Below are 26,017 nucleotides of genomic sequence, written 5' to 3'. Positions count from 1 at the left end.
CCGAAACAACCATTTCAAGCATTTCGGCACTCCTTTCAGAGGGGCCGAAAATTCAGAAGACAACAATTTAAAGATCGTGACAGAAACAATTCTGACAGATGATACAGAGGAGGGAGAGGCTTCTATTTCAGTAAGCCCCCAAGAGAAGCCAAAAAACCCGCCCAGTGACGGTCCTTCTCAGGTGGGGGGAAGGCTCTCTCACTTCCTCCCAGCCTGGGAAAGGATCTCATCCAGCACCTGGATCCGACAGATAGTAGGGTCAGGTCTGGAGTTAAAATTCCACCACTGGCCACCACAAATATTCATTCAAACTCCGGTACAATCATCTCAAGAAAGACAAAAGAGCTTGGAAGAGGAGGTATTATCACTTATACAAAAACTCGTACTAGAAGAAGTTCCAGAAAAAGAAAAGAAGGAAAGCTTTTACTCCCCCCTATTTCTGATAAAGAAACCAGACGATTCCTGGAGGACGATTATAAATCTGAAAGGCCTCAACAAGTATCTAGTAGTCCCATCATTCAAGATGGAGACGATAAGATCTACAGTGAAACTCCTCTTCCCTCGGTGTTACATGTCGGTCCTGGATCTCAAGGATGCTTACTATCATGTCCCGATCCGGCAGCAAGACCGCAAATATCTCAGGGTGGCAGTCCAGGTAAAATCTCAGTGGCATCACTTTCAGTACAAGGCTCTGCCCTTTGGGGTAGCAACAGCCCCCCGGGTCTTCACGAAATTAATTGCGGAGGTCACGGCACATCTCAGAGAAAAAGATGCTCTAGTAATACCATATCTGGACGACTTCTTGATAGTGGGGAAAGATTTCTCTCACTGTCAGGAACGAGTCAAGATAGTGATAGAGACTCTTTAGACTCTGGGTTGGCAACTGAACCTCAAAAAATCCAGGTTGGAGCCAACAATGGTCCAGAATTTTTTGGGCTTAACAATAGACTCGGTAATACAGGAATGTCGCCTCCCAAAGGAGAAAGAAGAGAAAATCAAAAATCTAATCAGGACAACATTAGGAAAGCCAACAATGACTCTGAGGAAAGCCATGTCAGTGTTGGGGTCCCTAACCTCCTGCATACCAGCGGTAAAATGGGCTCAATTTCACACAAGGGAACTTCAGTGGTGTGTGTTACAAAGCGATCTGACGCTTCAAGGGCAGTTAGAACAGAAGCTCACCATCCCGGATCCTGTACTCCAGTCACTAAGATGGTGGTTACAGATAGTCTTCTCCGAGGGGAGTACCCTGGACATATACAGCCTCCAGAGTAGTCACGACAGATGCCAGTCCCTGGGGCTGGGGAGCCCATCTAGACACCCTATGGCTCCAAGATCCTTGGGCTCAGGAGGAAAAAGATCTATCCTCAAACGAGTGGGAGCTACTAGCCATCGAAAGAGCGCTGTAAGGATTGCTGACACACATGAGAGGACATCATGTGAAAGTCCTATCGGACAATCGTACAGCAGTTGCATACGTGAACCATCAGGGGGGCACCCGTTCTCGGGCATTAATGGAAATAGCAAGAAGAATCCTGACTCTGGCGGAACATCAGTTTCTCTCATTATCGGCCCTGCATATCCGAGGCGTGGACAACCTGAAGGCGGACTTTCTGAGCAGAAACCGCTTAAAGCAAGGCGAATGGTGCCTAAAAGAGTCCATTTTTCAACAAATTGTGCAGAGGTGGGGAAAACCCATAATAGATTTCTTCGCCTCAAAAACCAACAGAAAAGTTCAAAAATTCTGCTCCCTAAGGCCAGCAGACATGCCACTGGCGGTAGACGCCTTCAGGATAAAATGGACATCAGGTCTCCTGTACGCCTTCCCTCCGATATGCCTCATTCCATTAGTCCTGAAGAAGATCAGGGAGGACCAAGCCAGAGTAATTATGATAGCTCCCTTTTGGCCAAAAAGGCCGTGGTTCTATTGGCTAAGAGTGATGTCAGTTACAGACCCATGGGTGCTCCCAGAGGACCACGACCTCCTAACACAGGGTCCCTTCAATCACCCTCCGAATTCCAGGCTGCATTTGACAGCCTGGAATTTGAAAGGTCACTGTTAGAGAAGAAAGGTTTTTCAGCAAGGTTGATTTCCACCCTAATCAGTAGCAGAAAGCCAGTGACTACAAAAATATACGGGAGAATATGGAGAAAATTTTTGTCCACCTCAGGCCCAATACAGGAGGGGGAAGTACCTGTGAGGGCAGTGTTAGAGTTTCTACAAAGGGGTTTAGACTTGGGTTTAGCGGTCAGCACCCTGAAAGTACACGTCTCAGCCCTGGCAGCATTATTCAACTATGACCTGGCAAACGATAGATGGGTCGCCAGATTTATCCGGGCCTGTACTAGAGCTGACTCTGTCCCATCTCCTAAACCTCCTCCCTGGGATCTAAATTTAGTCCTATCATCTCTAACGGAAAGCCCATTGAACCAATAAACGCAACATCAGATAAAGTGTTAACTTTAAAAACAGCCTTGTTAGTGGCACTCACATCGGCACGTAGGGTTGGGGACTTACACGCACTATCAGCAGACCCGCCATACACTCAGGTTATGGACGATAGAGTCGTGTTAAGATTAGATCCAGCATACCTCCCTAAGGTAGTGTCGAAATTCCACAGAGCTCAGGAAATAATCTTGCCATCCTTTTGTCCTAACCCCGGTAACAAAAAGGAAGAGAGATTACATTGCTTAGATGTTAGGAGATGTATCCTACAGTATTTAGAGGTGACAAAACCATGGAGGAAACAGAGGGCCTTATTTGTCTCATATCAGGGGGCAAGGAAAGGCCTTAAAGCCTCTAAGCAAACTATAGCTAGATGGGTGAGAGAGGCCATCATACTAGCATATAGTAGTGCAGGCAGGGCTGTTCCAGAGGGCCTAAAAGCCCACTCCACGAGGGCCATGGCAACGTCCTGGGCGGAGAGAGCGGACGCCTCCATCGACCAAATCTGTAAGGCGGCCACTTGGTCCTCTCCATCTACCTTTTTAAGACATTACAGATTAGACCTATCTGCTGCCTCTGATCTCACATTTGGGAGAAGAGTGTTACAGGCAGTGATCCCCCCCCTAAAGAGAATACAAATCTCTGTAACTCTCTCGTGGTGCCGTCATGTAGAATGGAAAAACACGGGTATTACATACCTGGTAATGTGTTTTTTCATGACACATGACGGCACCCTTATATTCCCGCCCTATTTGATCACGTCATTAGTTGGGTGTTTTGTTAGTATTATACACTCCCTTGGTGTTGGAAATTTAGCAGTATAAAATATGTATTATTTATGTGTCCACTAACCTGCGGAGTTCCTCTCGTGCTCTGTAAAACAACTGATGCGGAGAGAGGAGCCGCCCCTTTTATCTTGAAGGTTTCCTGTCCTCGTGGGGCGGATCCCCTCTCTCGTGGTGCCGTCATGTGTCATGAAAAAACACATTACCAGGTATGTAATACCCGTGTTTTTTCTCTGTACTATGGTATTTTGATGTTGTTTTTCTGTTTCCCCTAATTTTCACGTTTTTAATATTGTTATTCAGTAAAACTATAGATATATTTCTTACTCTGGGATTCATTTTAGCTTATTCACACACTTTGAGTAGGTTTAATTTTATTGTTCTCCGTGAATACCCGAAACTAATGTTGTTCCATTATAGTGAGTTTACCTCACATTGGTGGTGGTTTTGCTAAATCTGAGTGAATTTAAAGCCCATGCCACATGCCCTCCTTTCATCGCCATATATCCATAAAATGTTGCTCCGGGACTGGATGGTTTTTTTTTTTTCTAATATTTGTAAAAAACTACCCTTTCTGTTTTGAGTTGGTAGTGGTTTTCTTACATTTCTGAAGTAGTCTCCTGATGTTGGACGGTGGCAGTGATGTTTCTAGCTCCTTGAATGTTCTTGTAGTAAAGTGATTTTTCTTATCCAAAAATCCTTTGAACTAGTGTATGGAGGCTGTTTATAAAAATTCTCTCAGCGTCCACATACCTCTGGACCTGGCTGTATTAATGTTTATAAATTGTTCTGGGTTCCGCAAATACTAAAGAGTCTATATTTCGACGGTGAGGGCCGGCAATGTGCTGATTCTGGCATATGACACTCAGGTGTTTTAACATGATAACTCTTTGAACATAACAGAAATCAATAGTCTGAAGTGTACAGCAATCCTTGACATCTGTTGGAACATTCAGACAGTTTTATTGAGCTTTAGCTAAAGCTCAGATTTAGATCTTGCTCTATGAAATTCAGATCAATACAATCCAGTGCTATTCTGGGCACGCTGGATTCTTTTTATATAGTGCACTTTTCCTCACCTTTCAGAGAAGTTGGCAGCAGTTACTCTGTTGTATATGGTAAATAGACCTAGTATAAGTGGTAAACTACAGAATACTTGGGAAGTCTACTGTAGGATATGTTGTTAAATTATCAAAAAGGCACTTGGTGAATATATATATTGTAATATATTTCATAGCGATATGTAATAATGACCCCTTGTAAGCCAGGTTGGTTAAATTGTGAGTTTGTATTGGCTGGACTGCACGATGTCAAAAATCTTCACATATAACAGATCTGTAGCATGTCTGGAGACTACCTAACTCCCCTGCTAACAGCAGATATTGAGGAACGAAAGCTTGTACATGTTGGATTTTAACGTGGTCCTTCATGCCCATGTTAATGTCGATCGGTTTGGTAATAGCTTATCTCTCTCACTATTTAAAATATGTACGCATGTTCAGCCAAGCCCAGCGTACATGTTTATTTGGAAGTCAACAGATATAATGGTCAGTAATGGTCTGCTAGCCGAAACCGCATTGACCAGGGATCGTCCCACTGAACTCCCGCTCTCATTTTAAAGTGAGCATAACACTACTCAGACAACACAGGTGAGGGTAAAACCGTATGGCAATACTTTATTGAACCAGAAAACAAGCATATAACACCTAGAACATTCCCAGCACAGTACCCAAGAGGGTGCACATTAGTTTCACCCTTCCTCTGACCCGCCGGGATAATAGCAACTGTTACTTCAGATCTTCCAGGGCTGATTACCCCTCCTGTGGCACGCAGATAGAGAGGAGATGACAAGCATAGGAAGTTGACAGTCCATTCAGGTACAAGGGCCAGTTGACCGGAGGGTCACAACCTGGCTTCATCTTTTAGGGTCGATTACGCCACCTGTGGCACACACACCGAGAGGCGGTAACGACATGCGTAGGAAGATGACAGTCCGTTCAGGTACAACCCTGCTTCTCTGAACATCTCCATGGAGCCAAGCGACCGGCGGGCGACAGTCCTGGTTTTCTTCAAACGTGTCAATGGAGCGAATCTGTTTTCTTCCAGCCGGGGCCGAGGTCCCCTAAGCTGGCATCCTGTAGAAAAATAAATCTGTGTCCGTCGTGATGGAGCCATGATGTCGTGGCTGCTGTCCTGTCTCTTGTCCTTTGAATGTTTGGGTGTCTGTCTCTCTATATGGAATCATATAACCTCTTTTTATAATTAACATGTGTCCTTCATTCAGTATTTACAGGTAATGTGATAAGATCAACTCGCATTGTTTGTGTAATCTATTTGCATAGATTTTCCTGTTCTGTTTTGAATGCCAACAAATTGGCTGGCATGGACAATGTATAATTGGCATATGAGCAAACATCACTAGTCGTCCAGGATAAGAGCACAGTATGTTGCATCAAATGTCAACTTACAAAACAGTATTACAGGCTTGCACAAACAAAAGTCTGTTTTCTTGATCAACCAGAAAGAAACCCATAAATTCAAAAGTCAACATATAGATAAGTCTATTCTTTCTGGCTTGCTAAAAATATACATCTGGTTAATTAAGTTGCAATGCTGTGTTCTCACAGGCGGCCTTGTCACTGCTTATATTTTCATTCTGCTTTTGATGGGTAGAATAGTGTAGTCTGATGTGCAAGTCCCAAAACCAAATTCCTGATGGAGCAATCTTAAATTAGTGGTATTTGTTGGGAGCCATTACACTAAACAGATGTATGTCATATTGGTAACTATACAGATTGTCCTGTTTGAACAGTCACAATCTAATATTACATTTTTTTCTGAATTGACTGCAGTCAGGCATACAGTTATCTACCAGCAATGGCACAGGAGTTGTGCCCATGCCATCAGCTGCAGGAGCTGTAATACACAGCTAAGATTGGAGATGTGTTGGGACAGAAGTAGTTCCAATCCCAGCACCTTAAAGGGAAACTATCACCAGGTTCTTGCTACCTACATCTGACAGCTGCATAATGTAGAGGCTGAGACCCTGATTCCAGCAGTGTGTCACTTAAAAAATATTTGTAGTATTTGTTAGAAATATAACAATTTTCTGAATGCTGAACTCTGTATAAGTCACCCACACCACTGATTGTTAGTATTCTGTGTACACTGTGTATATGCAGAAAGATGCAAATCAGTGGTGGGGGCAGGGTTATACAGAGCTCATGAATATGTTAGACTACCTGGCAGCAGGTTTACCTAGTTCTCTAGTGATAATCTGTTTCCGATAAAACAGTGGTTTTACTCTTCGCCAGGACAGCACCCACTTGAGAGAGGGGACCCGCCCATAGGAACAGGAAACCTACAGAATAAAAAGGGGTGGTCCCCTTCTCCTCAGTTGAATTCCTGGTCCTATGGGAACCTGTTGAAGAAAAAGAATTCCTGGTCCAATGCATACCGCCTGTGCACTATCCGTGAGAACGGCAGGGGCTGCGGCATCAGAAGCAGCGTCCGGGGAGCCCTGTCTGTCAGTCTCCCACCTCGTCTGGCGGTCGATCCGTGAGGACCTGGTCTGGGGAGGGCCGCCCGGTCTCACGTGGAACGCGTGGCATAGCGGTGTCGGGGAGGAGAGTGCGAGCGGTTGAGTCCGGCGTCTCCAGTAAAGGTACTTCCGGTTTGCGGTCGCGCACGCGCACAAGATACCAGCTGGCGTCCGGGGAGGCGGCTCATGGCGAGAAATATAAAACCCGGCAGAGTCAGAACGCCGGTGTGTTAACATGTCATCCCCAGGAGAACATGAGGTGCACCCACCAGTGGTGGAAATGCAGGCACACAGTGTCAAGAGCAGCAGTGGGGCGCTCCAGGGAGGAGAAATACAGCACAAAAGTGGATTAAGTACCCACAAATTCTCACGATACAGAGTAGCAAATCAGCAATAGAGAAATAACATAAAACATAACTTTTAATAATTGATGTAAAAGCTACCAAAGATAGTAGTGCAAGTAAATCACTAAATCAAATGCCACAAATCATAATGGAGGTAACTGTATAAGTCTCTGTAACAGATTACTACCAATATATACATGTGGCTATTCCAAGTCCAAAATTTTGAGAGATTGGACCAAAAAGATACTTGGACTAAACCAGTGCAAAAAAGGCCAAGTAAAAAATGAACAGTTTCCTTATCAGAGGAACTAAAGAGACCTCTACCCTGTAAAGGTTATCAAGGAATATGCCTATTCATGTATATAACAAAGACATCATAATAATAAAGCCATCAACATAATGTGAAAAGGAAAGATCTCACCACATGAAGATGGAGGATGTCCAGGATCAGATGTCCCATCAGAGTCCTATCAGGTCAGGAAGAAAAGGGGGTTCACCCTATACAAGCCCTGTTTGAGCTACAAATACTGACACCCATGACTCCCGCCCTAACAAGGGCAGTCCACATCTAATCCCTATAAACCATAGCCCTACAAAGTCCCTGTGCATCCCACTGACAAGAGTCCATGAGGTGGCAGATTCGATCCACCCAGGACTCGAGCTGTGTCTCTGCCTCCAGAACCGATACCTTTTTTTGCAAGCTTCACTGGGTGAATGTAAATTAACTTTACCTATTAAGCTGATTCCCCTTCTTTCTGTATACCTCCTTTTTCAGGCTAAGAAAACAAAGAAATAGAAGCTACGTAGGATGTAACCAAACAGTAACTGACAGAACTCTGCGCGCACCGTGATACTTGGCTGCAGTGATATGTGCGGGGTTATTAGGGCTCATACTCATCTGCGAGGTCTCCTTGAGACCTCTATGGTTGTTGATGCCGGATTGCTATGAGCTCCACCCTGTGGTCAGCGCTCATAGCAATGCAGTAAATCTGCTACATAGAGGTGATCTGAGCATCGCCTCTATGTAGCAGTGGCGATCGAGTTATGGCAGCTTCTTGCCTCCCATGGAGGCTATTGAAGCATGCCTAAAGTGAAAAAAAAAAATGTTTTTAAAAATATAAACAAATAAAAAACATAAGTTAAAATCACCCCCCATTCACCCCATTCAAAATAAAACAATAAAAAAAAAAATCACACATATTGGGTATCGCTGCGTGCAGAAGCCCCCGATCTATCAATAAAAAAAAAAAATAGGACTAACCCGATCGCTAAACGGCGTAGTAAGAAAAAAATCAAAATGCCAGAATTGTTTTTTTTGGTCACCACAACATTGCATTACAATGCAATAACGGGCGATCAAAAGATAGTATTTGCACAAAAATGGTATCATTAAAACGCCAGCCCGTCACGCACAAAATAAGCCCCCCCCCCCAACCTGAGATCACGAAAAATGGAGACGCTGTGGGTCTCGGAATATGGCACAATTTATTTATTTATTTTTTTTTTTTTAGCAAACTGGAATTTTTTTTTTTACCACTTAAGAGAACACAGACATGTTTGGTGTCTATGAGCTCTTAATGACCTGTAAAATCATAATGGCAGGTCAGTTTTAGCATTTAATGAACCTAGCAAAAAAAAGTCAAACAAAAAAACAAGTGTGGGATTGCACTTTTTTTTGCAATTTCACCGCATTTCAATTTTTTTTGCCGTTTTCTGTTACATGACATGGTAAAATGAATGGTGTTGTTCAAAAGCACAACTCGTCCCGCAAAAAATAAGCCCTCACATGGCCATATTGACGGAAAAATAAAAAAGTGATGGCTGTGGGAAAGAGGGGAGCGAAAATCGAAAATGCAAAACCGAAAAAAGCTCTGGTCTTTAAGGGGTTAATCTGAGTCACCGCTCATCTGCAAAGTTTTTTTTTTTCCTCAGCTGAATTTGGACTGAGAGAAGAAAGAAAATTGCAGCATACTGCAATTGTCCTTGTATATCGGATGAGACTCACCAACGTAAGTCAATGGGTGTGAGAAAAAAACGCATGTCCATGCAAGTGCCGTCCAATTTAGACACCAATGTCCTTGAAAACCCAAAATTTTATCTGCCGCGTACCATAAAATCACAGCGTGACCCATCAGAATAGAATAGATACACACACAAAATAGATATACAGATGTCAATCACATATATAATTAGTACAGAGCGTGTCCAGCTTACTGTACGTGTATTTAATAAGCGATTATTTTTCTGAAAAAAATGCTGTGGGCTCCCGTGTAATTGTCATAACCAGCAGAGGGAAAGCCGACAGCTGGGTGCCAATGTTTATGCAGCCGCGAGGACTCGAACATATTTTTCGAGATCGCTGAAGTCACATGGTTAGCACCCGAGTATGCGCAGATAACGCCTTATTTGAGCATGTGTGCTCATCACTTCTGCATATGCAATCGGTGGTGGAGGCGGGCTATTGAGCAAATTGGTATATCTGCATTCAATTTAATATTCATAGCTGGAATTGGGGTCTCTGCCCCTAAATCATGCTGCTCTCGGATGGAATAGCAAAAACCTGATGACTGATTGTTTAAAAGCTTTATTTGATGTTTATTTTCTTAGGAATTTATGAAAGTTTAGAACTACAAATGTTATAAAGTATTTCATTTTCGGTCAGTCCAGGACTCCTGACTGCCATTATTTTACAGGGCATTTCTTATTATTGAAGCCATTTATGGGATATGGAAAACTAGAAGAGCTAGGCTTTTGGTTCACCATCTCCGCAGCCATTTACTGACTTATGTAACTTGAACTTTGCTTGTAGTAGCCAGACTTGTGGTTCCCCCATCTCTGCAGTCACACCCACTGGATCAGTTTTGCGCATTTGATTTCCTTAATTATCAAAACTCTTTAAAAACCTCAATTTATATAATACAATATCTATTGATAATCTGCTAGATTATTTCTTAAAAAGAACTGAAGTCTGTGGTATTGTGTCACAACAAGGAGAAACGGGAGAGTTGTCAACCTAGAATAAGTGATGTATTTCTGTTAGTTATCAGTAGGGGGAGCTCTTGGGCCATTAGCTAACCATTGACAGCACATCATATTTATAAAAATGGTCTTGAGGGAGAATGTAACTAATAGCTAATAGCTGTTGTCATTTGCTTCACCTTAGAAAAAAAGAAGTCCTCCATTGCAATACTTACAATACTTGTCTGTGGGAGGCAGAACGCAGTACATTCCTATAGAGTGTGACTTTACAGCCTGTATGACTGATTCATGGGCTGTGTTAGTACATTAAGTTTTAATAAATCATACACAAAACTATGCAGACATCTGGAGCACAGCACACGATACTAGCGAATCTTTGTGTTTAATGAGAAGAAGGGAAATCTATGCTGGAAATACAGTGCATGTTCACCCTGATAAGTATGATACATGTTACTGGCCATTATGTTGCGATTTAGAGTCCGATTCATCATTTGCTTTCATTTTTTTCCGTTAAACAGTCCCTTTTTTTGTTTTATACATTGAGATCTTTTACTGCAAATTCTTCAACATGGCACAAGCGGTTCATGAATTTTGCACATAGTCAAAAATCTTCTGTTTTTAACCTTTTATGCAAAATTCAGTGCCAAAAGTCACATGTTCTTCTAAAATGTTTCAAAGTGTGCCCAATAATTTTGTGAGGACTACAATACATTTGTTAAAAAAAAAAGAAAAAAAATGGAATTCATGAACTCAAAACATCTGAAAACTGCAAACTGTGACATTTGTATATCTAGTGTCTACTTATGTAGCACTCTACAGAGGTCTGCACTTTCCTGAGCTGATTTTCCACGTTCTGTAACTTGCTCCATACGGTTAGAGTACTTTTGTGACTTTTTAAAATTCACCAATACATAAATTTGACTACATATACGATTATACACAATTTTTAAAACTTGTAAGAACAGTGTGAGGCTATTTAGTTTCAGACTAGCATTTCCGGCGCAGCGCCGCTGCTAAGCCCCGGCCGCGCCCCCTCAGGTCAGCTCCTCCTCTGATCGCATGATGCTGCATGCGATCAGTGTACCCTATATTTAGCGTTGGGTACGCTGGTCGTGCGCTGGCACTTTTGCCGGCGCATCCGCCCTTTTAGTGCTGCGCCGACGTGCGCCAAACGCACTGTGTTGCATTTTTGTGCGCTCGGCGCAGCGCCAAAAGGACGGGTGTGTCGGCGGATGCGCCGGCAAGTGTGCCAGCGCACGACCAGCCTACCCAACACTAAATATAGGGTACGATGATCGCATGCAGCGTCATGCGATCAGAGGAGGAGCTGACCGGAGGGGGCGGGGCTTAGCGGCGGCCTTGCGCTGCGCCCGGAAACGCTAGTCTGAAACTAGCCTAAAATATGCAAAAAGCTTCACTTTTTTAGGCACATGCAGCTCATTACAAAATTTGCCATATAATTATTTTTTTTATTACAAAAACTGGTGCAAAACCCTTTATAAATTGCACCCAGAGTTAATTCCATTTTGCCTCGTTGATATCTCGTGACTTGGTGATAGCCCATGGTGGGGTGTGCAGCTGCGTGTACCCTTTTTGTGGAAGGCCGTCCCTTGTGATGGTGATTGTCCATGTCGGTCAGCTCTTATCTGACGATGATACTAGCGGTTATGGGAACTGTGCACCACTGCAATTGTTCAATTTTTTTTTTACATGATGTCCAATCCATCATGTTTGGAATTTATTCAGACTAACATTTTGTAAGCCAGCCTTGCACCTCTAGCCCACTGCAGTAAGGGGTGCCAAATGTAATAAGAAATTTGGCTCATCTCTGGGCTGTTCATGCACCAGAAAACAAAATCTATACCAGCCATGAGCCACAATTCAGCTACATTGTATTCCAGTTATTTGAGTGAACATTATAGTTTGTCTGTCGAGGAGCAGTAGCCCCCCCCCCCAACATTTTACTGAGTCCTGCCCATTTTTGGAAAATTCCCAAGCCTGGCACAACACTGTAAAGTCTGAATTTGTCTTAAATACCAATTGCAACAAATTTCGTGACTCTGATGCTGGTTTTCTGATGTTTAGGGGAAGATAAAGCTCCAAAGCCATCACCCATGCACCAAAAACATTGAGGAATTGGACATTTTGTGAACACCCAGTTGGCAGCCATGAGGATATACATGTTTATTATATCTCGTTACTGGGTGAATATTGATCTGTGTAGTTTAGTTAGAAAACTGAGCAACTCCACAGGTGCCAGGTTCTCCTGCCATGTGTACCCCAATTCTTTCAGTGAGCACCCAGTGCCAGGTTATTATTACAGGTGTTATGTGCTGATAATAGGGCATCACTTAATATTACTGAGCAGGGGACACTAGAAATGAAGATAAAATAGCCTATCACTTGTGTCCTGAGAGTCAATTGTCGACTCTTTAGTGGTAATTTGCGCATTTATTTCCGGCATTTCTCAATAGTAAGTCTGTACTTTTCTTACATTTTGAAGAAATGCTAAATGTTTTGTACTGGTAATGAACTTCATGCCCATGCTCTGACAATAAGCTATTTTTCCCCATAGTGGTGTTTCTCATTTACTGTAACACTCAGATTCTGGTGGATAATTGCTTTGTGTCACACTGTATGGATTTCCTTGTTTAATCGCTGCACATCGGTGAAATATTCATAAATGCGTTTCTGGGGGGAAAACATATGATTGACTGAGTCTTTTGTAAAAGTAATGGACTCTTTCTGGCACTGTGAAACCCAAGCTAATATGTAAAAATGGACATCTTCTGACAGACTGCCAATAGTACGCATAGGAGATATTCCGATCCTACATGGAAGAAGGCAAAGAAATAAAAGCAGCAGTGTGAGGGTTGGAGGATGACTGCAGTATTAAGAAGCTGTAGGGACTGCTGCACCCAACTAACACCGCATGTAGCCTTGTGGGAATATGTGCATTAATAAATGTGAAGGGAATCTGTCAGTAACATCAACCCTCCCAAACTGCATGCATGTACAATTGAAACCAGAAGTTGGCATCATGAGAAAAGAAGGTTATGTGGCAATACTGAAGCAACATCTCAAGACTTCAGCCAGGAAATTAAAGCTCGAGGGCGGAAATGGATCTTCCAAATTGACAATGAGCCGAAGCATACTGCCAAAATGGTAACAAAGTGGCTTAAGGATTACAAGTCAATGTTTTGGAGTGGCCATCACAAAGCCCTGATCTCAATCTAATTGAAAATTTATGGGCAAATCTGAAAAGGCAGGTGCGCGAGCAAGGCGACCTACAAACCTGGAGCAGTTACACCTGTTTTGTCAGGAGGAATGGGCCCAAATTCTAACCAACTATTATGAGAAGCTTGTGGAAGGATATCCCAAACGTTTGACCAAAGTCATTCAGTTTAACTCCTTTCCAGCATCAGGCGTACATTTGCGCCGATGTCAGACTTCCTCCCTTTGATGTGGGCCCCGGCTGTGAGCCCACATCTTTCCGGGACATGTTGGCTGTTTTGAACAGCTGACATGTGCCCGGTATAGCTGTGGGTGGAGTCGCGATCTACCCACAGCTTTTGGCCCGTTAAATGCCGCTGTCAAACTGACAGCGGCATTTAACTCGTGCTTCTGGCCATCGGGCCAGAATTCCGCCCATCGGTGACCACCATCATCTGATTGCGGGTAACTGATGGGTTGGCAGGACAGTCAGAGGTCTCCTGGAGACCTCTATGGTTGTCACTGCTGGATTGCAATGAGCGCCACCCAGTGGTCGGCGCTTATAGCAAGTCAGCGATTCTGCTACATGCTGATCATAAAAAAATAAATAACCTAGAAATGTTTGGTGTCTATGAACTTGTAATGACCTGCGGAATCATAATGGCATAATGGCAAAAAACAAGTGTGGGATTGCACATTTATTTGCAATTTCACCGCACTTTGAATTTTTTCCCGTTTTTGAATACATGACATGGTAAAACCCATGGTGTTGTTCAAAAGTACAACTCGTCCCGCAAAAAGCAAGCCCTCAAATCGCCATTCTGACCAAAAAGTAAAAAAATTATGGCTCTGGGAAGAAGGGGAGCAAAAAATGAAAATGCAAATACTAATGAAATGTATGTAAACTTTTGACTTTGCAGTAAGTAATAAAAAGGCCTTAAAACATTTTCACACTCATTATTCTGGCATTTGTCAAATATTAATAATCATAGTAATCCTAATTGACAAACATGGGAAAGGTTTATTCTGATTTCATGTCAGGTATTGAGAAAAACATGCATATGTGTATGTAAACTTCTGGTTTCAAGTGTGTGTGTATTCCTGAGTGAATAGCGTTTCCACTCATATACAAATGAGACGTTCAGTGCTCTGTCCTGCCCAAAGCACTTAAGGGTATGTGCACACGTTGCGGATTTGGCCCTGCGGATCTGCAGCAGTTTTCCAAGGGATGTACAGTACCATGTTATCCTATGGAAAACAAACGCTGTGCACATGCTGTGGAAAAATCAGTGCGGAAACGCAGCGGTTTATTTTCCACAGCATGTCAATTCATTTGCCGATTCTGCAGCGTTTTTATACCCATTTCATTCTGGGAATGGGTGTAAAAAGGTCTGCATTTTCTAACCGGGTCATTCATTAATTTTGTAAACATGCTGAAAGTTTGTACTTCAATCACGTTGATGCCATTCCTGCCAACCCATTGTACCGGTATATGAAGGTTAAAATATGGAAAAGGTCCCTGTCCAAATCTTTTTAGACTGTGCTGTATGTACCCTTGTTATTGGTATATACCAGCCTTGAATGGCGTTTGTTTGCTCCTGTTTGACCTGTTCACTACAATAGTACACAATGGGGGAGAAGAGCCCACTGCTCTGCTTGTGCAATAATGTATTTCTACAGCAGTGTGCATGGGGTTTAAAACAAAATCCATTCACTTTTCCTACATGGTTCACATCATTTAGGGGAGTCAATGAAATGGTGCCAATGACTGATTTATTGACTCTTCAGTTATAAAATACAGTTTTTGGTAATGGGAATTAATAAGCGGTATATAATGTACCCATACACAAGCAGATACAATTACACGGGGCAAAGTATATAAAATGGCAAAATTTCTCCTTCTAGTCCATGATTTTTTTTTTTTTTTTTTTTTTTTGAGCCCACTGCATTTTATGTATTTATACTGTATAAGAATAGTTATTTGTATTGATTCCTTAACCCTCTGCTTGCAGGGTCACCCTATTGAATTGTGGTGGCGGAGCCTGAATACATAACATTATAGTGCTGCACCTGTTCTATTTATTGACCTTATGGTCACTGTGATAACTGACTGGATCCGTTACCTTACTTTCATGACACATTTAAAGGGAATCGGTCACTCATTTTTTGAGATATCATGTAGCGATATCATTGAATTGTGTGTTACCTGAGTATTCTAGTCGAACTTTTGATCCCCCCTGTCCCCGCACCTTTGATGCATACATACCTTTTTTATCACTCTACCGATTTATGGAAATTGCCGCGGTCCGGTCCGATGGGCGTGGCTTATTCCCCCCCCGACTTGATGGACGTAGTTTCTTCTGTGAATATCACAGATTAAGTTGTTTATTCGCGCCTGCGCATTGATAAGGCCGTTCGCGCTTGCGCAGTATGCTTTGCCCAACTGTGGGCAAAGCATATAATCGCTACTGCGCATGCGCCGGTATTTTTCCCTGCGTCTTATGCATATGAAGACTTCCGGGTCATAGACGCAGGGAAACACACAATTCAACGATACCTTTACATATCTCAAAAAATGGGTGACAGATTCCCTTTAACAGGAATAATGTGTTTATAGGAAATGTGTGTGGGGGGGGGGGGAAGAGGCAAATGTAACAGCAGTCGGTATTAGATGGTGCCACCTACAAGCCACTCCTTGCTGCTTTGAATAGTTTGTGAAAATGCTAAAATATATAGTGTAAAGCAGAGGTGGGGAATCTTTTCTGCCAAGGGCCATTTGGATATTTATACCATCCTTTGGGGGCCGCACAAACTCCGCCCACAAATTACATCCTGACTGTGGCACTGGTTTCATGACTTAATCGTTCATTGCATGTCCTTCAGTGGTGAACACTGTGTGTGTGCTAACAGAGCAAGAAGAAATTTATGAGCTTGTGGCAATCAAAATACAGCTCCATGCCCAAGAATGCAGTCCCTGAAAATCTGCTCGGGGGCCTGATAAAAGGTCATCGAGGGCCGTAAATGGCCCTGGGGCCTGAGGTTCCCCACCCCTGGTGTAAAGGAAAGACAGGTGAATTTATTAGAGACTTAAAGGGAACCTGTCAGCAAGGTTGTGCATAGTAAACTACACAGTGTCAGGTTGTCGCCGTTATACTGAATAAAACGATACGTTTGTTCATGAAATCAGTCTTGTGCTTATTTTTTAATCCTTGTTTTTAGTTAATGATATGCTCATGTCCTAAGACGGGGTTCATGTATGTGGTGCTCTGATTATATTTTCATAATGCAGACAGCTGACAGGTCGCTGCTCCCTCAGTGACCTGCCCCTTAGTTTGCATAATGAATATACTAATATGTGTTGAAAACTTGTCACGTCATCAAAATGGCGGCCTGTGCGCTATCACTTGTCAGTTAGTGCCTATTATCTTGCGCTGTTGAAAAGAAACAAAAATCACCATCAAAATGGCACCGTCTGCTGCGCCTGCACGTTCCAATCGATTCTACTTCGCAAGCACCTCGGCCTCTTGTTGTTGCAGCCAAAAAAAAGTTACACTACAACAAAATGGCGACGGGGGCGGCGCATGCGCAGTAGCATAATCAGCAATCGATTCAGTCAGTTTGCGCATGCGCTGCCCACTCTCTTCAGAGGACCAGTTTGCGGGAACGCGCACAAAAAGGAAATCCCCACTGGAGCTAATAACGCAGTCCCCGCGGTAAACTATTTCTCATCGCTAGAATACTGTATTCATCCCCACTGTGCCACCATTGCATTAAAATGAATATTACTAACCTGGATGTCTGCATAGTGAGATAGAAATAGGGTGAGGCAGTGTAAGTATATACATAGGGATATTTATTATAGTAGGGGTGGGCAATTAATTTTCCTGAGGGGCCACATGAGAAACCGTGACTGTTGTGGAGGGCCGAACCAATAGGCTGAAATTAATTCTACTCAATATTAATATTGATATGTTATAATTAATTGTATGACTTAATATTGAGCAGAATGAAGTATGCCGACATCCCGCTGTATATCATTTGAATCTGAGTACAGCCCCTTCCAAATATATATACTGCAGGAGCCCCACACAGCCTCCTTATATATACTGCATGAGTCCCACACAGCCTCCCTATATATACTGCATGAGCCCCACAGACTCCCCATATACACTGCATGAGCCACACAGACTGCATGAGCCCCACACAGCCCCCACCATATACACTGCATGAGCCCCACACAGCTTCCCCCATGTACACTGCATGAGCCCCACACAGCCTCTCCCATGTACACTGCATAAGCCCCACACAGCCTCTCCCATGTACACTGCAAGAGCCCCACACAGCCTCCCCCATGTACACTGCATGAGCCCCACACAGCCTCCCCCAGGTACACTGCATGAGGCCCCACATCCTCTCCATAAAGGGCACGTTGCCCCCACAGACTCCCCATGTTCTGCACAACACCGCAATTGCCCCCCATGTGCAGCATGACACCCCCATAGCCTCCCCATGTTCTGCATGTCACCCCCATTGCCTCCCCTTGTGCCTGCATGTCATGCCCATAGCCTCCTCATGTGCTGCATGTCACCCCCATAGCTTCCCCATGTGCAGCATGTCACCCCCATAGCCTTCCCATGCCCACCCAAACATCCCATACATGTGAAAAAAAAAACCACACCGTTCCCTGGCGCTCTGCTTCTGCTCTTGTCTCTGTGTCTGGTGCGCTGACTCTCTGCAGTACACAGCTGACGCGATGAAATGACGTCATCGCTTCAGCTGTTTCACACGTTTATTGGCGGAGGAGGTGGCCGCACTAGCTGTTTCACACGCTGATTGGCGGAGGAGGTGGCCGGGCACAGTGCGGCCTGTGCCCCACGGCTGTCGCGGACCGGACTGAGACAGCCAAAGGGCTTGATGTGACTCGAGAGCTGCACTTTGCCCAGGTCAGTATTATAGGATGCATAACTACACTGTCCCACCCAATTACTATCTCACTATGCAGGCATCCAGGTTAGTAATATTCATTTTATAATTTAATACATTGGTGGCACAGTGGGGTTGATTACATTATACCAGCGTTGAGAACTAGTTTGCCGTAGGGACTGAGTTATTAGCGCCAGTGGTGATTTCCTCTAGGTGCGGGGTCCCGCGCACTGGTACTCTGAAGAGAGTGGGCAGGGCATGCGCGAATTGACAGAATTGATTGCTGATTATGCTACTGCGCATACACCACTTCCAGCGCTATTTTATTGTAGTGTAAACTTTTTTGTCTGCAACAAGGGGTGAAGCCACTTGCGCAGTAGCATTATTAGTACGCGATAGATGCTAATGCGCAGGTGCAGCCGACGGCCACATTTTGTTGGTTTTTGCTTCTTTTCAACAGCGCAAGATAATAAGCAGTAACTGACAAATGAGAGTGCGCAGTTGCCGCCCTTTTGAAGAAGGTATAATTTTATTCAGTATAAAGGCACTGACCTGACACTGTGTGTAGGTTACTTTGCACAACCCTGCTGACAGGTTCCCTTTAAGAATTACACACATGGTCAAAATTGTTGGTACCCCTCGTTTAATGACAGAAAAACCCCACAATGGTCATAGAAATTACTTGAATGTGACAAAAGTAATAATAAATAAAAAAAAATCTATGAAAATGAACAAATGAAAGTCAGACATTGCTTTTCAACCATGCTTCCATAGAATTTTTTTTAAAATATAACTCATGAAATAGGCTTGGACAGAAATGATGGTACCTCTGAAATGTGACAAAAGGTACATGTTAAATCAAGGTGTCCACTAATTAGCATCACAAGTGTCTACAATCTTGGAATCAGTGAGTGGGCATGTATAGAGGCTACAGATACTCACTGTGCTGTTTGGTGACATGGTGTGTATCACACTCAACATGGACCAGAGGAAGCAAAGGAAAGAGTTGTCTCAGGAGATTAGAAAGAAAATTATAGACAAACATGTTAAAGGTAAAAGTTATAAGACCATCTCCAAGCAGCTTGATGTTCCTGTGACTACAGTTGCACATATTATTCAGAAATTTAACATCCATGGGACTGTAGCCAACCTCGCTGGACGTGGCCACTGGAGGAAAATTGATTACAAATCAAAGAGACGGATAATAGGAATGGTAACAAAAAACAGAAAAACTACTAAACAGATTAAAGGTGAACTTCAAGCTCAAGGAGCATCCGTGTCAGATATCACCTTCTGTCGTTTTATGAGCCAAAGGGGACTTCATGGGAGACAACCAAGGAGGACACCATTGTTGAAAAAAATCATAAAAAAGCCAGACTGGAATTTATCAAACTATATGTTGACAAGCCACAAAGCTTCTGGACAGATGAGACAAAAATGGAACTTTTTGGCAAGGCACATCAGCTCTATGTTCACAGATGGGAAAATGAGGCATATCAAGAAAAAAAACACTGTCCCTACTGTGAAACATGGAGGAGGCTCTGTTATGTTCTGGGGCTGCTTTGCTGCATCTTGCACAGCAGAGTGTCTAGAATCTGTGCGGGGTACAATGAAATCTCAAGACTATCAAGGATTCTAGAGCGAAATGTGCTGCCCAGTGTCAGAAAGCCTGGTCTCAGTCGCAGGTCATGGGTCTTGCAACAGGATAATGACCCAAAACACACAGCTGAAAACACCCAAGAATGGCTAAGAGGAAAACATTGGACTATTCTGAAGTCGCCTTCTATGAGTCCTGACCTAAATCCTATTGTGCATCTTTGGAAAGAACTGAAACATGCCGTCTGGAAAAAGCAACCTTCAAACACGAGACAACCGGAGCTGTTTGCTCTTGAGGAGTGGGCCAAAATATCTGTTGAGAGGTGCAGAAGTCTCATTGACAGAGGAATCGTTTGATTGCAGTGATTGCCTCAAAAGGTTGTGCAACAAAATATTAAGTTAAGGGTACCATGATTTATGTCCAGGCCTATTAAATTCTGTGAAAGCATGATTGAAAAACAATGTCTGAATTTCATTTGTTAATTTTCATAGATTATTAATTTATTACTTTTGTCAGATTCAAGTTATTTCTGCGACCATTGTGTTTTTTTTGTCATTAAACGAGAGGTACCAACAATTTTGACCACGTGTGTATGGAGGGGATTTAGGAAGACTGGCATTCCACACGCCCATCTTAATCAACAAGTCTGCCTCTGTAATTTGTGCACACTCCACAAATTTTTTGGAAACTCTTTAAAGGCTATGCAAAATATAGGGTTTTACAAACGTTTGACTTTTTATTACGGCAGTTTACTGTAGTACATGGTTTTATAGGGGGAGTGTTTTCTTGTGTTTTTTTTTTTTTACTATTTAAAATAAATGTGATTTTCTTTTAGATAAGTGAAGAAGAAAAGAAGATGCATTACTACGATCTGATAAATTCTACGTATGGCCTGAGTGTAACTAAATTGGAGGACTGTGAATTTTACAAAGTGAGTTCCTTATTGTGTCTTACTTTCCGGAAGCTGATCCTTCTAAAATAGGGTTTTTTTTTGGCACATGGTCTATCTATGATCTCTGTATGTTATTTGGTGTCACAGTGCTGCAGACATTTTTATATACAGTCATATGTAAAAGTTTGGGCACCCCTATTAATGTTAACCTTTTTTCTTTATAACAATTTTGGTTTTTGCAACAGCTATTTCAGTTTCATATATCTAATAACTGATGGACTCAGTTATATTTCTGGATTCAAATGAGGTTTATTGTACTAACAGAAAATGTGCAATCTGCATTTAAACAAAATTTGACCGGTGCAAAAGTATGGGCACCCTTATCATTTTCTTGATTTGAACACTCCTAACTACTTTTTACTGACTTCCTGAAGCACTAAATTGGTTTTGTAACCTCATTGAGCTTTGAACTTCATAGCCAGGTATATCAAATCATGAGAAAAGGTATTTAAGGTGGCCACTTGCAAGTAGTTCTCCTATTTGATTCTCCTATAAAGAGTGGCATCATGGGCTCCTCAAATCAACTCTCAAATGATCTGAAAACAAAGATTATTCAACATAGCTTTTCAGGGGAAGGATACAAAAAGTTGTCTCAGTGATTTAACCTGTCAGTTTCCACTGTGAGGAACATAGTTAGGAAATGGAAGAACACAGGTACAGTTCTTGTTAAGCCCAGAAGAGGCAGGCCAAGAAAAATATCAGAAAGGCAGAGAAGAAGAATGGTGAGAACAGTCAAGGACAATCCACAGACCACCTCCAAAGACCTGCAGCATCATCTTGCTGCAGATGGTGTCACTGTGCATCGGTCAACAATACAGCGCATGCATAACGCCTTTTTGTATGACCAAACAACTCAATCTTTGTTTCATCAGTCCACAGGACCTTCTTCCAAAATGTAACTGGCTTGTCCAAATGTGCTTTTGCATACCTCAGGCGACTGTTTGTGGCGTGCTTGCAGAAACGGCTTCTTTCGCATCACTCTCCCATACAGCTTCTCCTTGTGCAAAGTGCGCTGTATTGTTGACCGATGCACAGTGACACCATCTGCAGCAAGATGATGCTGCAGGTCTTTGGAGGTGGTCTGTGGATTGTCCTTGACTGTTCTCACCATTCTTTTTCTCTGCCTTTCTGATATTTTTCTTGGCCTGACACTTCTGGGCTTAACAAGAACTGTACCTGTGTTCTTCCATTTCCTTACTATGTTCCTCACAGTGGAAACTGACAGGTTAAATCTCTGAGACAACTTTTTGTATCCTTCCCCTGAAAAGCTATGTTGAATAATCTTTGTTTTCAGATCATTTGAGAGTTGTTTTGAGGAGCCCATGATGCCACTCTTCATAGGAGAATCAAATAGGAGAACTACTTGCAAGTGGCCACTTTAAATACCTTTTCTCATGATTTGATACACCTGGCTATGAAGTTCAAAGCTTAATGAGGATACAAAACCAATTTAGTGCTTCAGGAAGTCAGTAAAAAGTAGTTAGGAGTGTTCAAATCAAGAAAATGATAAGGGTGCCCATACTTTTGCACCGGTCAAATTTTGTTTAAATGCAGATTGCACATTTTCTGTTAGTACAATAAACCTCATTTGAATCCAGAAATATAACTGAGTCCATCAGTTATTAGATATATGAAACTGAAATAGCTGTTGCAAAAAACCAAAATTGTTATAAAGAAAAAAGGTTAACATTAATAGGGGTGCCCAAACTTTTACATATGACTGTAATAGTGATTTATTGCCTAGCAATATTAAGACATGGTTGCTTTCTTCCATAAACAGCACCACATCTGTCCACAGGTTGTACCAGGTACTACAGCTCACTCCTCACTTTAGTGGAGCTGAGATATAACACAAGACCCAACTTATGGACAAGTGTGGCGCTGTTTTTGGAAGAAATCAGATGAGTTTTTCCAACCCTTTACAACCCCGTTTATTAGAGTACAAGGTCTTATAATTTCACCTTTAAGTGTGTATGTTCCCAAAATAATAATGTAACTTATGATCCATCACTTTCTATGTCTCGTTTTAGAGGTTGCTGTAGGAATTACAATTCTTTTTCTGTAGTGGGAATCCACTAAGATGTGATTTTCTGGTAGAGTATGAAGACATATCAGGGTTCACACGTCGAAACAGTACAAACTTGAGAAATTTATGTTTCTAATATTTTAAAGAGGACCATTTTAGGCCCAGGGTAGGAGCAGGCATTGCAACAACATGCAGTTTAGGGTACCATTCTAGACAGTTGGCTACACTGCATGCTACTGCCTTGTGGTTGTAACGCGAGTCCAGCCCAGATCATCAGCTGCTGCCCTTTAATTTTAATCAGATCAGACTTGAGTACATAAAGATTAAGCTGTACATTTTTCTCCTTTGTCTCATTGGGGACACAGAGACTGTGGGTGTATGCTACTGCCGTCTGGAGGCTGACACTAGGTATACAAAAAGCAAGTTAGCTCCTCCTCCGCCGCATACACCCTCGCCCCAATAGCGGGCGGAAATCAGTTTTTTGCTTAGTGTCTTATGGAGGCACACGCAGTCTGGATCTCTCCAGGCTATTTTTTCGCTAGTTTACCATGAAGATGAGACGGGGGCGACAGATCCTATAGAAAGGGTCCGATCTCCCCAAACCAACAACGGGCGAGCACGCGTTGAGTATCGCCTCCGCGTATCCTTTCCCGCACCGAGGGACATCTCTGGGACTTTTCCCCAGACATCTATTTTTTCCTTGTTTGTTATTTTTGAAGATGAGAGGGGCAACGCATTCTATTGAAAGGATCCGATTTCCCCAAACCAGCAACGGGCGACCATGTGCGAGTGTCCCTCCACGTTTCCTTTCCCGCGACGTGGGACATTATGCCAGACTTAGCCCTGTCCACCTCTTGGTATTGAAACCATGGGCTTGCACAGAGGCACAAGACTAGTCTGTGCGGCCCCCACTGCTCCACCAACGCATGACGGCGGTGCTGCATGGCGTCCCTCTCCTCGCCCCTGCAAGGCGGTCGGAGCTAGGGTGCCTGCACCGTCCTAAGCGGAAATACCACAGGTATGAGCTGGAGAGGGCCCTGGGCAGCGTTTTTTCAGAGCCGGGGATAGTGGCCAGGCTTACCCCCGGGTGGAGAGGCCGCTGCTGGAGTCAGGCGGCCGTCCGGCTGGGGTGGGGGGGACAGATTTTCAATAGCGAGTAACCCCCCTTCCTTTCCTCTTTTCCTCCCTCCATCCGCTCCTGTAACCTTCCTCGCACCTTAACTTCTCCTCCCTCCTGGTACCGGGGCGGTCCGGGAGACTCAGTGGGCCGGGGAACCGCCAGCAGACGGAATGGCATGGCGGGGTAGCGGTCCGCCGGCATACCAGGCGGGCGGACCGTCTCTAATTTAGCCCACGGCTTCGGCCTGGGCCGCGGGCGGAGGTTCCGCCCTGGGTGCGACGTCATTTCCGGCACCGCCCCCCATGACCAGGGCGGGCATGGGGAGTCGGATGGCCGGGGTAGCGGTCCGCCAGCTTATCAGGCGGGCGGACCGTCTCTAATTTAGCCCGCGGCTTCGGGGGAGCGAGCAGGGCCGCGGGCGGAAGTTCCGCCCTGGGTGCAACGTCATTTCCGGCGCCGCCCCCCATGACCAGGGCGGGCGCCGGATAAAATTGAGGCCCCGGCTGCAAAACAGGGTAGGCCGCGATCAGGAGAAGATTTGCAGCTTACCCAGGAGCGAGACAGCAGGCGGACTACAGGAGCACGGGGAGAGAGACGCTGGAGCGGGTAAGTGCGACCCCGTCCCGGAGCCACACTAAGGCGCTACAGGGTTACCCTCCTCCTCCTCCTCCTCTCCCCTCGAATCTTAAAAGGAATTTTTTATTTTTTTTTTGACCTACGCCAGCAGTATGTCTGGAAAAGGAAAAACGCACACGTTCCTTTATGCCGCATGCGTTTCCTGTGGGGTTATGTTCCCACGAGCGCAGACTGTTAAGTTATGTGAAGCCTGCGACTCCGAACGCGCCCAGGAGCCCTCCCCTGCGCCAGAGCCCAGGGGTCTGGATCCCCCGGAATGGGCATTATCACTCTCTCAGTCCATGGTTTCGCTCACGAAGGCGATTGAGACCCTTCAGGCCCCGGATAGGGGTAGAGACGACGGCTCGCCTGTTTGGGAGGGGTCATCCACCTCACAAGAGCCTCTGACCTGCAAGGGCCGCACTCTCTCTAGGCAGACGCATAGGAAAAGAGCCCATACTGCGTCTCCAGGCCCCTCCGGTGCCTCAGCATCCGCGAGTGCGGCGTCTCCCTCACCGTCGCCATTTTCTGGGAGCGAGCAGAGTTCAGGTGATGACTGGGAGGAATCCTTGGACCTGGATACCCCGGGGTATCGGTAGACAGTCTTATTGAAGCGGTCAGTCAGACTCTGGGTATTGAGGATGATGTCTCCCTAACCGCAGGTCATAAGGTATCCTTTAAGAAGGCCAGGAGACCACATAGAGTGTTTAGCACTCATCCTGAGTTCGAGGACATAGTGCAGCGGCACAGAGAACGTCCAGACAAACGTTTTTCAGGACAAAAAACGCTAGAAACTAGATATCCGTTCGCATCAGAGCTCTGTTAGAAATGGGCGGAATCTCCGGTAGTGGATCCCCCAGTGTCACGCCTGGCCTCAAGATCCTTGTTGTCAGTACCTAGTGGTTCTTCCATTAAGGACCCCACGGATCGACTCATAGAAGGTTTAGCTCGCTCGGTGTATGAGGCATCGGGATCAGCGCTCTTTCCTTCTTTTGCGGCAACGTGGGTAGCCAAAGCCATGATGTCATGGTCAGATTCCTTGAATAAGGTCCTACAGGATAGAGAATTGCCGACGGAAGTGGCTGCGGTAGCAAGTCAGATCGCGATGGCGGGTGACTATTTAATTGATACATTTTGGATGCGGCTAACGGCACGGCACTAGCGACAGCAAATGCAATCGCCATTAGGAGAGCCATGTGGTTAAGGTTATGGCGGGCTGATTCTATTTCTAAGAAGTCTTTGACTTCCCTGCCTTTTCAGGGTAATCGGCTATTTGGGGAGAAATTAGACAAGCTCATTTCAGATGCTACAGGGGGAAAAAGCAGCTTTCTTCCACAACAGAAGATTAGGCTGCCATTTCGTCAACCTCAGGCGCGCTTTCGAGCATTTCGCACCCCCCGGGTGGATGGCAGCGGCCAGTACCTCCGCCCCAGCTCGCTATGGCCAAGACAAAGAGCGTCAGGTCACGTATAAAAC

The 26,017-nt window shown here is 44.2% G+C and overlaps 1 protein-coding gene across 3 annotated transcripts in view; it reads left to right on the top strand.

The window, feature by feature from the left end:
* Positions 1 to 26,017, top strand: part of PRIM2 (DNA primase subunit 2) — a 296,434-nt gene that overhangs the window by 38,526 nt on the left and 231,891 nt on the right. For all 3 annotated transcript variants that reach the window (XM_073569406.1, XM_073569408.1, XM_073569407.1), the window contains exon 6: positions 20,664 to 20,759. In XM_073569406.1, the coding sequence (XP_073425507.1) occupies positions 20,664 to 20,759 (96 nt within the window). The remainder of the gene's footprint in view (positions 1 to 20,663; positions 20,760 to 26,017) is intronic.

This window comes from Dendrobates tinctorius, unplaced genomic scaffold (assembly GCF_039654945.1).
Source record: "Dendrobates tinctorius isolate UK_male_01 unplaced genomic scaffold, ASM3965494v1 ptg000024l, whole genome shotgun sequence".
Lineage (NCBI taxonomy): Eukaryota > Metazoa > Chordata > Amphibia > Anura > Dendrobatidae > Dendrobates > Dendrobates tinctorius.
The sequence above is the reverse complement of the archived record's forward strand: the minus strand, read 5'-3'. Positions and strand labels throughout refer to the sequence as shown.